Raw genomic sequence first — 11,562 nt, 5'->3', positions numbered from 1 at the left:
CTTTAATAAGTCCATTTATTTTAAAATTTAATGTAAATCTAGAATATTTAACTTTTTATACAAACTTAACTTTAAAAATAGCCACTTGGTGTTTTACACACAAAACATTCAAAAGGAAATTCCTAATTTGGAGTGACTTAAGCTTCACACTCCAGCCGACAGTGGCAGAGAGGACAGCTGCAGGCGGCAGAGGCCTTGGGTGGTCACCGCTGACCCCAGTCCCTCAGCCCACCCTCTCCAGCACAAGGAATATCTTTAGGGTTTTCTTTTGCAAATAAAGTGTCTACTAAAACGTGTTTCTCTCTTTTGTTTTTTTTCCAAGATAGGATATCACATTGTTGTCCAGGCTGGAGTGCAGTGGCACAATCACAACTCACTGCAGCCTCAACCTCCCTGGGCTCAGGTGATCCTCCAACTTCTGCCTCCCGAGTAGCTGGGACTACAGGCATGTGCTACCACGCCCGGCTAATTTTTATATTTTTTATAGAGACAGGGGTCTCACTATATTGCCCAGGCCTGGTCTCAAACTCCCGGGCTCAAGTAATCTGCCCACCTCGGCCTCCCAATGTTCTAAGATTACAAGTGTAAGTCGCCACGCCCAGCCTAAAACTTGTTTCTGCGGGTTGGAAACCTCTTTAGGGCTATTCTTTCAAGGCAAAGGATTTGGTTCTGCTTAAAACTTGAGGAGTGGGGAATCCACGTTCTCCTTGTCGGCCTCAGGGCTCAGCTGGATCAGAGGGGAGCTCAGGTCTATGAGCTGGAAGAGAGCAGAGTGGAGGAGGTGAGTGCAGACGGGCCGGGGCTTCCCTTCCTTCCCCTCCTCACGCAGAGGACTGGCTGAGCCAGCACAACAGCTCAGTCACCCTGGCTCAGGTGCACCGAAAAGTACTCTGGGCACATTCTGGGCCACGTCTGAGAAGCTGGAAGGAGACAGGACACACGCGGAGGAACCCAGGCCCCCACCACGCACACTCCTCTGTCCCGCATCAGGCCCTGGGATCTATGGGTGGGAGAGGTGGTCCCTGCTCAACAAGAGCTGGCGGGGTCCTGGCGGGGCACCTCAGAAGCAGCTGATCTTTGAGAAGTTCAGGCTGCCAAAGGTGTGTCCTGCCCTGAGCTGTGTAGCCGAGAGGATTCCACAGCCACTCTCCAGGGTCCCACAATGGCCTTGGGAGGACGAACAAACTCAGGGCTGAGTTAACACGAACCACCTGCCACTTCTCACCTGTCCCACCACCGGTGAAGGTTTCGCCACATTTTTATTCATGTCTGGGGTGTTTATCATGAGGTCGATCAGAGGCCTGCTTTCAGATTTCACAGGCACGTTTGCTTCTGGGGTATTGCAGAAGTCGATGAGAGAGAGGTCAGCGCAGGGCTGGCCCGCAGCATCTGTGGTGACCATGAGTGGCTCCAGTTTGATATCTACAAGAAGAGCCTGGATACAAAACCAAGGTTAAGAGCAGAGTCAAGCATCTTTCTGGCAACCACTTGGGAAAATGTGTGCTTTGCTCACGACCCAGGTGGGCTGGCGGTTTGGAAAGCCAGGGAATAAGGGCTGGGCCTCGGCGGAGGGAGGCTCTGTACGGGGCGGGCCGTGCCTCTCTGACTGCCGCCCACTTCCCTGTCCATACCCGCCCACCGGCAGCCACCCTGCTTCCCACTCTCTCAGCTTTGATTCCTGACCCTCGCCTCAGTCAAATACAGGGCAAAGGTGTCCCTTTTTTCTCTCCTGGAAGCCTGAAGTCCTGACTGCCTCCCCTTGGGCTGGTTGGCATGGAGGCACCGGCCTCAGGGTAAAGCATGGCAGGGAACTCCGCCAGCCACAGCCCTGGGTGCCAGGGGCTTCCCGAGCAGCCTCCAGGAATCTCAGCCGACAGAACTCAGTTGTGCTCGCTCTGCCCACCTCAGTAGGGGCTGCGTCTCCACCCGGCCTGGCTTCCTCCTGAGCTGCTTCTGTGCTGGTGCTTTTGGAAGCAGCAGAATCGCTTTCCTCTGGAGAAAAGTGAAGTGCCTGAGGCACACGGGAGGGAGGAGAATCCCCATCAGGTAACATGCCCACCGGCCTGGAATCTGCCTTTCCGCTGCTCTCCCTTGTGGGTTCAGTTCTGTGGGAGGAAAAAAAATCTTATGAGGACATTTCTCTAAACTGCTAGTTCACTCGGCTGATCTGGAAAGCAGGTCACTCAGGAGGAAAAGTGTCCCGGGGTGGAGTGTGTCCTAGCTCTTGGGCCTTCACCCTCCAGACCCCGGGGTTTCCTGTGTATGGAAGGGGGCTTAGTGATCTCTCCAGCTCCTCTCAGCTCACAAATGTCACCTGCCCCACATCACCGGGGGCTCATGTTATCCATTTTCTTTCCAGTTACTAAACACGAGGAAATGCGCTCATCGGTCACCTCCTAAAGGGGGCCCGGACCACACACAGGGACCCCCTCCTCGAACCAAGGCCAGCTCCTCTTCACAGGGAGCCAGAGGGCTCCTCCTAGGCCTAGGTGGGTATGCAGCTGGCTCCTCCTGCCCCAGATGCCCCCTCCCCTGCTGCCCCAGTGCCCTAAGCAGGGCTGAGCCCCCGGGTGCAGGCTGCCCACACCAGACCTCCAATGGTGTCTCCCACAGGACCCCACATGGGCGCCACTGGGGTGGCCTGCTGCCCACAGGGTCTCGAGTACCTGCCATGCAAAACTGAATTCCTTCCAGAAACCCAGCAAAGCAGCAGGTCCATCAACTGGCACAGATAACCTTCTTTTTAATGAAGGTATCATAAGATTCCAAAAATAAGCAGAATTTTGTTTCTACATTTAAACTTACAAACATACAAGATAGTTAAACACATATTCCCAACTATTTACATATCAAATCTGGTGCTTTTAGTGCGGCCTTGTTTCTCACTTTCTCCTCGGCATTCCATGCCTTTCCCTCTCCCTCTGCAACAGCACACGTCCCATCCCAGCATTTTCTTCCACAGCCTTCTGCATTCTCACAGAACTACACAGATACACACAGGGTCAACTACGCAGATACACACGGGGTCAGCCACGCAGATACACACGGGGTCAGCCACGCAGATACACACGGGGTCAGCCACGCAGATACACACGGGGTCAGCCACGCAGATACAGGGTCAACACCTACTGTTGGTAGATATACATACATATAAACATGTAAGATATATACAAGCATGTAATTTGTATATAAATACATGGATATTCTATATGGGTTTGTTTTTTCTTCTTTTTGAGACGGATTCTCGCTCTGTTGCCTGGCTAGAGTGTAGCAGTGCGCAATCTCGGCTCACCACAACCTCCGCCTCCCGGGTTCAAGCGATTCTCCTGCCTCAGCCTCCCGAGTAGCTGGGACTATAGGCATGCGCCACCATGCCCAGCTAAGTTTTGGATTTTTGGTAGAGACAGGGTTTCACTATGTTGGCTAGGCTGGTCTTGAACTCCTGACCTTGTGATCCACCCGCCTCAGCCTCCCAAAGTGCTAGGATTACAGGCATGAGCCACTGCACCTGGCTGGTTTTTTTTTGTTGTTGTTATTTTTTGAGACAGGGTCTCTGTCGCCCAGGCTAGAGCACAGTGGCACAATCTTGGCTCACCCCAAACTCTGCCTCCCAGGGTCAAGCGATTCTCCTGCCTCAGCCTCCCAAGTTGCTGGGATTATAAGCGCACGCCACCAGGCCTGCCCAGCTAATTTTTGTATTTTTAGTAGAGACAGGGTTTCACCATGTTGGCCAGACTGGTCTCAAAACTCCTGACCTCAGGTAATCCACCCGCTTCGGTCTGCCAAAGTGTTGGGATTACAGGCGTGAGCCACCGCGCCCGGCCACAGTGGGCTCCTGCCTCCTCCCCGGGGTGTGAACGTACATACATCTATGAAGACCTTGCACAGCTACTGTAAACTGCATTTCCCTGACACTAGTGAATCTGGTCTCTCCCCAGGGCTTGTTAACCATTTGGGCTTATTCATATCCTTCACCTTTATGTTGTTTCATCATCAACCATTTATGTTGACTTCATTTATGATCATTTTAGCCAAAAATAAAAACAGGAGATTTAAATGTCAACACTGTTGATGGTGGCAGGCGGCTTTTCACTCCCTGGGTTTTAGCAGTGACCAAGGTCTCCTGCACTAAGCGTGTTCACAGTCTCCCAGTGTTTAACTTTTTTCTTCTTCTGTTATATTTAAGTCTCTTAAGTTATCTGAAATTTTTTTGTCCATGATCTAAGTTAGATCAGATTTAATTTTCTTCCAGACAGATAACAATTTGTTTTTAAAAATATTTTTTCTTAGAAATAAAAACTTCATAAAAATAAATCTATATTCGTAAGTTAAATCACTCTACAATTTCCTCTTGTAGGTATTATTTCCTATTACGGCTATTAAAATGAACTGAGAAACCTTCCATCTTTATTTATGTGTAGGCTGAGACAGTTAACTTTACACATTAGCATGATGTGTTTCAAAGGTTATGCACGACTCAGGTGTGACTTCATCGGAGTCAGGTGCCTTTTCCAATCCTGAATCATTTCTGAGCTCCAACTATGGCTTCCTTCATGTGTCCCCGGGCCAATTCAGATAACTTGTAAATTTAATTTTACTTTTTTAGAGATGGGGTCTCGCTCTGCCCCCAGGCTGGAGTGCAATGGAACAACCTTGGCTCACTGCAGCCTCAACCTCCTGGACTCATGTGATCCTCCCACCTCAGTCCTCCAAATAGCTGGGACTACAGGTGCACACCACCACACCTGGCTCATTTTTGTATTTTTTGTAGAGATGGGATTTTGCCATGATGCCTAGGCTGATCTCAAACTCCTGAGCTCAGGTACCACTGCCTGCCTTGGCTTCCCAAAGTGCTGGTATTACAGGCATGAGCCACCACACCGGCCAATAACTTGTAAATTTTAGAAAACCATGAGATTTTCAAACTGATTATCAGAGAAACACATGCAGTATTTCCTTGTAATACCTTTAATTTCCTCTCTGTATGCTCACGTCTATTGCATTTTCTCTTTGCAATTAAAAAAAAAACTTTCCAAATATCATTTACATCACTAAAACCTGGAGCAAGGCAAAAACAAAAAACAAAAAAAACCCAGTGTGTCAATGCCTGGGACACCAAGCCTAGGAATTTAAGACCAACTTCTTACCACCTTCATCTCTTACCTCATTGAAGAGTTCTTGCGGGGCTCAGAGTAAAGTCTCCGAGCTGGTGCACACAAGGGCGAGGCCACAGCCCTGGGCATGGTTTTGGGGGTCATCCGTGGAAGGCCAGAGAAGCGCCGGCTGGTGGCTGTGGGCAAGGCTGACGCACGCCGTGTGCTCAACAGTCTTTGTGGTGCTGGCCCAGGTGAGCATTTAACGGGGGTGCTGTGGACGGTGACCCTGACAAACACAACATCAGTGTCGTAAGCTGAGATGACATAAACAAGTAAAATGTAATCATTCAGGCTGTGCTAATGCAGTGCTGAGTGCTATGGTCTCAGCCCAGAAGAGCCAAGCCAGCGAGCCTGTGTGAGCTCTGCTCTCCGGGGATGGGCCCCCAGTTGCTACCAACCCACCCTAGCGTGGGCTTCAGGCTCCCAGTGGGAATACCTTCACCACCGTTCCTCACAGGTAACTCAAAGAAAACCGATCAAATGTGATCACACTTTACAGATGCCACCATTAAATGTTGCTTCACAGGAAGTTCAGAAGAGACTGAGCAAATCACGTTTTGGTGGTGTCACAGGTATTGCCATAAGAAGTCAGAGCCACAGCCTGTCTGGTGGGCCAGCAAATGGGGGAGCAGGTCTCGCTGCACACCCATTCATTCCTAGGCTTCAGGTCACCTGAAAACTGTGAATGCAAATGAGTGAAGAGGGAGCTGGGCACGTGGTCCTCATGCCCCTCACTCCCTGGCAGTACCTGTGGCTCGGGCTACCCATGGATCTTGCCTATCTGTTGCTTTCTTATGTTGCTGTTGATGAAGAAGAGGCTGAGTCAACTGTCATTTGCTGTGGACTGAAGGTCTGTGTCCCCCAGATTCATGTGCTGAAATCCTAGCCCCCAAGGTGATGGCATTAGGAGGTGGGGCTTTAGGAGGAGGTTAGGTCATGGAGGCAGAGCCCCCAGGAATGGAATCCATGTCCTTATAAAAGAGGGCACACTGGCGCATACCTGTGGGCCCAGCTACTCAGGAAGCTGGGGTGTGAGGATCACTTGAACCCAGGATGTAGAGGCTACAGTGAGCCATGACTGCACCACTGCACTCCAGGTTGGACAACAGAGCAAGACCCTGTCTCAAAAAAATAAATAACCATAAAAGCCACTTGTTCACCTCTCCCCCAGTGAGGACAGAGAGAAGGTGGCACCTGTGAATCAGGAAACACGCCCTCACCAGACACCAAATCTGCAGGTGCCACAATCGTGGATTTCCAGCCTCCAGAACTGTGAGAGACAAACGTGTGTTCAAGCTGCCCAGGCTATAGAGGGTTTGTTACAGTAGCCCAAAGGCACAGAGGTGTTATTTTAAAATAAAACGAGTCAAGGACATCCCACTGCCATGGCACCCACAGGAGGTAGGAGAGACCTGTCCATTGCTCTATTCTGGGAAATTGTTATGTTCTTCAAAAGGAGCCTGAAAACATCAGACTGACTCTAGCCTATTTTTTTTTTTTTTGAGACAGAATCTTGCTCTGTTGCCCAGGCATGAGTGCAATGGTGCGATCTCGGCTCAGCACAACCTCCACCTCCCAGATTCAAATGATTCTCCTGCCTCAGCCTCCCGAGTAGGTGGGGTTACAGGTGCATGTTATGATGCCCAGCTAATTTTGTATTTTTAGTAGAGACGGGGTTTCACCATGTTAGTTAGGCTGGTCTCAAACTCCTGACCTTGTGATCCACCCTCCTCAGCCTCCCAAAGTGCTGGGATTACAGGCGTGAGCCACCTGGCCTACTATAGCCTATTTAAATGAAAAAAAAAAAAAAAAAAAAAAAAGCATAGAGCCTGAAATCAACAGAGAAACAATCACTCCAGAAAGCACCTGTGGGAAGGAGGGTGCTGTTCACTCAAGCTGCTGCTCTCTGTGAAGTTCTGGGATCCCCAGCCTACTACCTTTATTGCTAAGTTCTGGCAGCCTCACCATAAATTCCAGTGAAAATAAAAATTCTGACAAATGTTAGTTCTCAAAGTTACCCTGGGTGAGGTGAGGAAACTGAGGCACAGAGAGGCAAGTGAGGTGGCCAGTGGCTGCCTGGCTGTGGTCTTTGCTCTTCACCACCACACGTGGGAGGGATGGCAGCTTAGCACAGCACCATGCATAGATGAGGGACTGACTGATCCGACCTCACAAAGCGTGTTCCGAGCTCACACAGGAGGAAAGTAAAGTCCAGGGTCATCAAAAGACTTGCAAGCGGCCCCAGGCTGGTCTGCAGCAGAGCCAGGAGCACCCTCTCTGGTGTTCTAGCCCAAGCTTACTCTGCCCACTCCACCCCAGCAAGGTCCAGAGCAGTGCCCGCCTGGTCACATGCTGGCGCCAGAACCCCACGCTGGTCTTGGGGGGGTCTGAGTGTCCTTCCTGCTGCCCACACCCCAGCTCCACACAGGAGAATGGGGTGCACACAGGCTACAGGGCGCCAGTGCGAGCTCTCCTGTGCTGAGCCAGTGTCCGAAGAGCTGCACTGGGGGTTGGGACGGTGGTGGCGGGGGCTGCCGCTGAGCAACTCCTGCTCCGGCCTTGGCAGCACGTGCCTGTGCACATTTGCACGTTTTCTTTTTTTTTTTTTTGAGGAGTCTTGCTCTGTCAGCAGGCTGGAGTGCAGTGGCACAATCTCAACTCACTGCAACCTCCGCCTCCCAGGTACAAGCGTTTCTCCTGCCTCAGCCTCCTGAGTAGCTGGGACTACAGGTGCGTGCCACCACGCCTGGCTAATTTTTGTATTTTTAGTAGAGATGGGGTTTCAGCTTGTTGGCCAGGATGGTCTCGATCTCTTGACCTCATGATTCGCCCGCCTCAGCCTCCCAAAGTGCTAGGATTACAGGCATGAGCCACCGTGTCCGGCTGCATGTGCACATTTTCTTACTGTCTGTGGCATCTGCTATGCTGAGCTTGGGCCATCCCTACCTGATATGGGGAAAAAGGTCAGGAACATCTGGGGACTTATACTGACTCAAAGAAGAGGAAGTGGTGGAGCTGGGTCGGAATCACTGTGCCATGCCAGTGCTCTTCAACTGTGGCACATGTCAGTCACCTGGGAGCTTTAGAAAATCAAGCTGCTGGGCTCCAGCCTAGACCAACTGAATCAGAACCCCTGGGGGGGGCTGGGTACGTGCAGTCCTAAGAGCACCGAAGGGGCTTCTGCTGTGCAGCCTGGCATGGCAACCACACCAGTCCAGGGCTGGGAGCCGCTGTACTGCATCACGGAAGTCTCAGATGTCTTAAGTCCGCAGTAGATCTGAAAGGGGCTGGCACACATCAGGAGCTCACCCTGCACTGAACAGACTGGCACAGAAGCCAGACGCACAGGCCAGGCTGCAGGGTTACCAAATGCTTAAGGTTAGCAGACGCATGAGTACGCTACAGCAATAAAGAGAGGAAGCAGACCGACCTCACTCACCTGCCAACTGATGAGCATGACTGCAGCCGCTGTGCCCGGGAGAGCTTTGGCGTTGCCCTGTCTGGGGAGTCACCTAAGACCAAGAAAGGAAGTGTGCAATCAGGCAAAGAGATCGGGGGAGGCCTAGTGTTGAGGAATCTTCACCGAATGGGCAATTCTCCTCCAATATCTCCACTGTCCCAGTTTACAGTGCAGGTGGCACTGGCTCAGATGAGTCCACCAAGGGCCACCCTGCCACAGGCAGGCGTGTGAGAGGCACTCACCCCGACACAGGGACCCCGGCCCACGCAAGGGCTCTGGTCTGACGGATGGACGAAGAGGACAAAGAGAGGAGGAGCCCGCCTCACTGCACCGCCCCAGCCTGGCTGCAGATCCCCTCAGGGCTGAGCACGACTTTCACAGGAAGTCTCCTTGTCAGATGGCACCTGCACGTGCCAGACACGTGCCCACAGGAACGACACTGCAGGGGCTCAGGTTCCCAGGCAAGTCCAAGAGAGCCCACAAATGCCCTCATTTTCCCCACCATGACATTACTGGATAATGATTCATTACACCGTTTGTGCTGTTTTAGTTGGCAAAGCATTTCCACGTGTATGTTCTCATCTGATAATCACAACGGGCTGCAAAGCAGGCTCAGAGGGCAAAGGGGTCACCAGTTACCGAGCGAAGGCCCAACACAGGCCCCAGATATCCAGTCCCACCACTACCCCCTCCAAATACTGGCTCCTCCTCCACTATCCTGGCTCTTTGAAAATCCCAGTATGCACCTGAGCATCAGCACATGTGCCCCAGGCCTCCAAAGCCTCAGGCAGCAGGACACCCTTGGAACACCTTGCTATGTCTGGAAGCCATGGGGAAAGAGGCTGACCCTCAGAGCCCCTTACTCCAGCACCAAGAGGGAAGGGTGGGGCCTGGAGCTCAGACCTCTTCTACTCAGGTGCTCCCAGGAGGCCGGGCGAGGGTCCAGGCTGCTACCCCCGCAGGCCGCCCCCTCTCTCTGGCAATACCACAGTTGCTGCTGGGCCCTCCACCTTAACAAGCCCACGCCCGCCTCCTGCCCCTGCACCCAAGCTCCTGCCCCACGTCCCTGCCTCTCTTCAAAGCCAGATCTCCTCAAAAAGGCTGCCTGCACTTACAGTTCCTCTCTCCTGTTCTTTTTTCTTTGAGATAGAGTCTCACCCTGTCACCCAGGCTAGAGTGCAGTAGCACGATCTCGGCTAACTGCCACCTCCACCTCCTGGGTTCAAGTGATTCTCTTGTCTCAGCCTCCTGAGTAGCTGGAATTACAGGTGCACGCCACCACCATGCCCGGCTAATTTTTGAGACGAGGTTTCACCATGTTGGCCAGCTGGTCTTGAACCCCTGACCTCAAGTGATCACCCTGTCTTGGCCTCCAAAAGTGCTGGGATTATAGTCATGGGCCACCTCCCCAGCCTCTCCTATTCTTTTAAAAATCACCTCTATCAAAGTGATTCAGGCACAGTTTTTAAAAATGAAGGTCAAAGTTTTATGAGACAAACAAGCCTCCTGCCACACCCAGCCCTGCTTCCAACTTCCAGCTTGCTGGCAGCTTCCTACCATGTCTACCTTCACACATTTCTAAATCACACACTCACATTGCTACCTCTGCATTCTTCAAAAACTCTGCTTGTTACAAGAGTTAAGAACGTCCCCCTCACACCTCCCCACTGCCCCACCTGTGTGTTCACCCCGGCCCTGGAGATGCACGCAGCTCGCTCGCAGCTGAGCCAAACGGGCTCCCACCCTCTCCCCACCTCCACTTCCTGTTTGTTTTTTCTTTCTTTCAGAAAACAAGGTCTTGCTCTGTCACCCAGGCTGGAGTGCAGTGGCATGAACTCCTGGGCTGAAGCAATCCTCCTGCCTCAGCCTCCCAAGTAGTTGGGACTGCAGGTACACAGCACCATGCCTGGCTAAATTTTTTTGAAAATTTTTTTGTAGAATCAATTAGCAGAAGTCCTGTGGCATCAGGCAGCCCAACAGCCAGGACACCAGCCAACAACCCTGCAAACGTGGTCAGGAGAGACAGGGCAGACGCACGTCCTGGCTCCAGGCATTCAGGCAGGAGGCGGACACTGCTGAACACTCCTCCCCATGGCCTGGGCCGGCAGGGATGTCCCTGCAGAACCCACCCAGTCATAGCTCCTGTTTCTTTTCTTCTTTTTTTGAGATGGTCTTGCTCTATCGCCCAGGCTGGAGTGCAGTGGTGTGATCTTGGCTCATTGCAACCTCCACCTCATGGCTCAAGTGATTCTCTTGCCTCAACTTCCCCAGTAGCTGGGATTACAGGCGCCTGCCACCACGCCCGGCTAATTTTTGTATTTTTAGTAGAGACAGGGTTTCACCATGTTGGCCAGGCTGGTCTGAAACTCCTGACCTCAGGTGATCCGCCTGCCTCAGGCTCCCAAAGTGCTGGGATTACAGGCGTGCGCCCCCGCGCCCAGCCCACAGCTCCCGTCTCTGCAAACTCCGCTCTCTGCTGTTGAAACCTACATTTACGTCTCCAGCGGTGGCTTCTCCCCTGAGCTCACAGCCTGCTCCACCCTACAACTGCAGCCCAGGTGGGGCCTTGACTCTGCCCTCTGCTCTCCTATCACAAAAGCAGTGGCACCCAGGTTCCCACCAGAACCTCAGGACCACTCCAGTCCCTCTCCACACTGCCACATGGGCCCTAAGCTACTAGAACGTCAGGCAGACCGCAGCGCCCCAGCCTCCTCCCCAACACAGTGAGGCGAGGTCCGCACTGCCCTCGACACCTCGCTCCTGCCGAGACTCTGCTCTTCCCTCCGCAGAAGGAGCTTCTGAAGGTCAAGCCACTGCTCAAATCCCTTGCATGCAACGTCCTCCTGCACTGACGCTACTCCAGGGACCACTCTGGTCACGGGGTGCTCTGCGAGCCAGCCTTGGGCTGCCCCTGTCTTCATCTCTCCTCATCCTGCCCCTCAGTCA

The 11,562-nt window shown here is 52.4% G+C and overlaps 1 protein-coding gene across 1 annotated transcript in view; it reads right to left on the bottom strand.

Annotated features, from left to right (window-relative positions):
* GTSE1 (G2 and S-phase expressed 1) overlaps nt 1-11,562 on the bottom strand; it is a 32,428-nt gene continuing 20,866 nt past the window's right edge. The window contains exons 8-12 of the mRNA XM_032261486.1: nt 8,596-8,668; nt 5,164-5,382; nt 1,904-2,105; nt 1,226-1,435; nt 1-757 (exon numbers count right to left, since the gene is read on the bottom strand). Of these exons, the coding sequence (XP_032117377.1) occupies nt 674-757; nt 1,226-1,435; nt 1,904-2,105; nt 5,164-5,382; nt 8,596-8,668 (788 nt within the window). The 3' untranslated portion in view covers nt 1-673. The remainder of the gene's footprint in view (nt 758-1,225; nt 1,436-1,903; nt 2,106-5,163; nt 5,383-8,595; nt 8,669-11,562) is intronic.

Source organism: Sapajus apella, unplaced genomic scaffold (genome assembly GCF_009761245.1).
Source record: "Sapajus apella isolate SASKATOON/1434 unplaced genomic scaffold, GSC_monkey_1.0 scaffold123, whole genome shotgun sequence".
NCBI classification, from domain to species: domain Eukaryota; kingdom Metazoa; phylum Chordata; class Mammalia; order Primates; family Cebidae; genus Sapajus; species Sapajus apella.
This window is presented reverse-complemented; position numbering and strand designations above follow the sequence as displayed.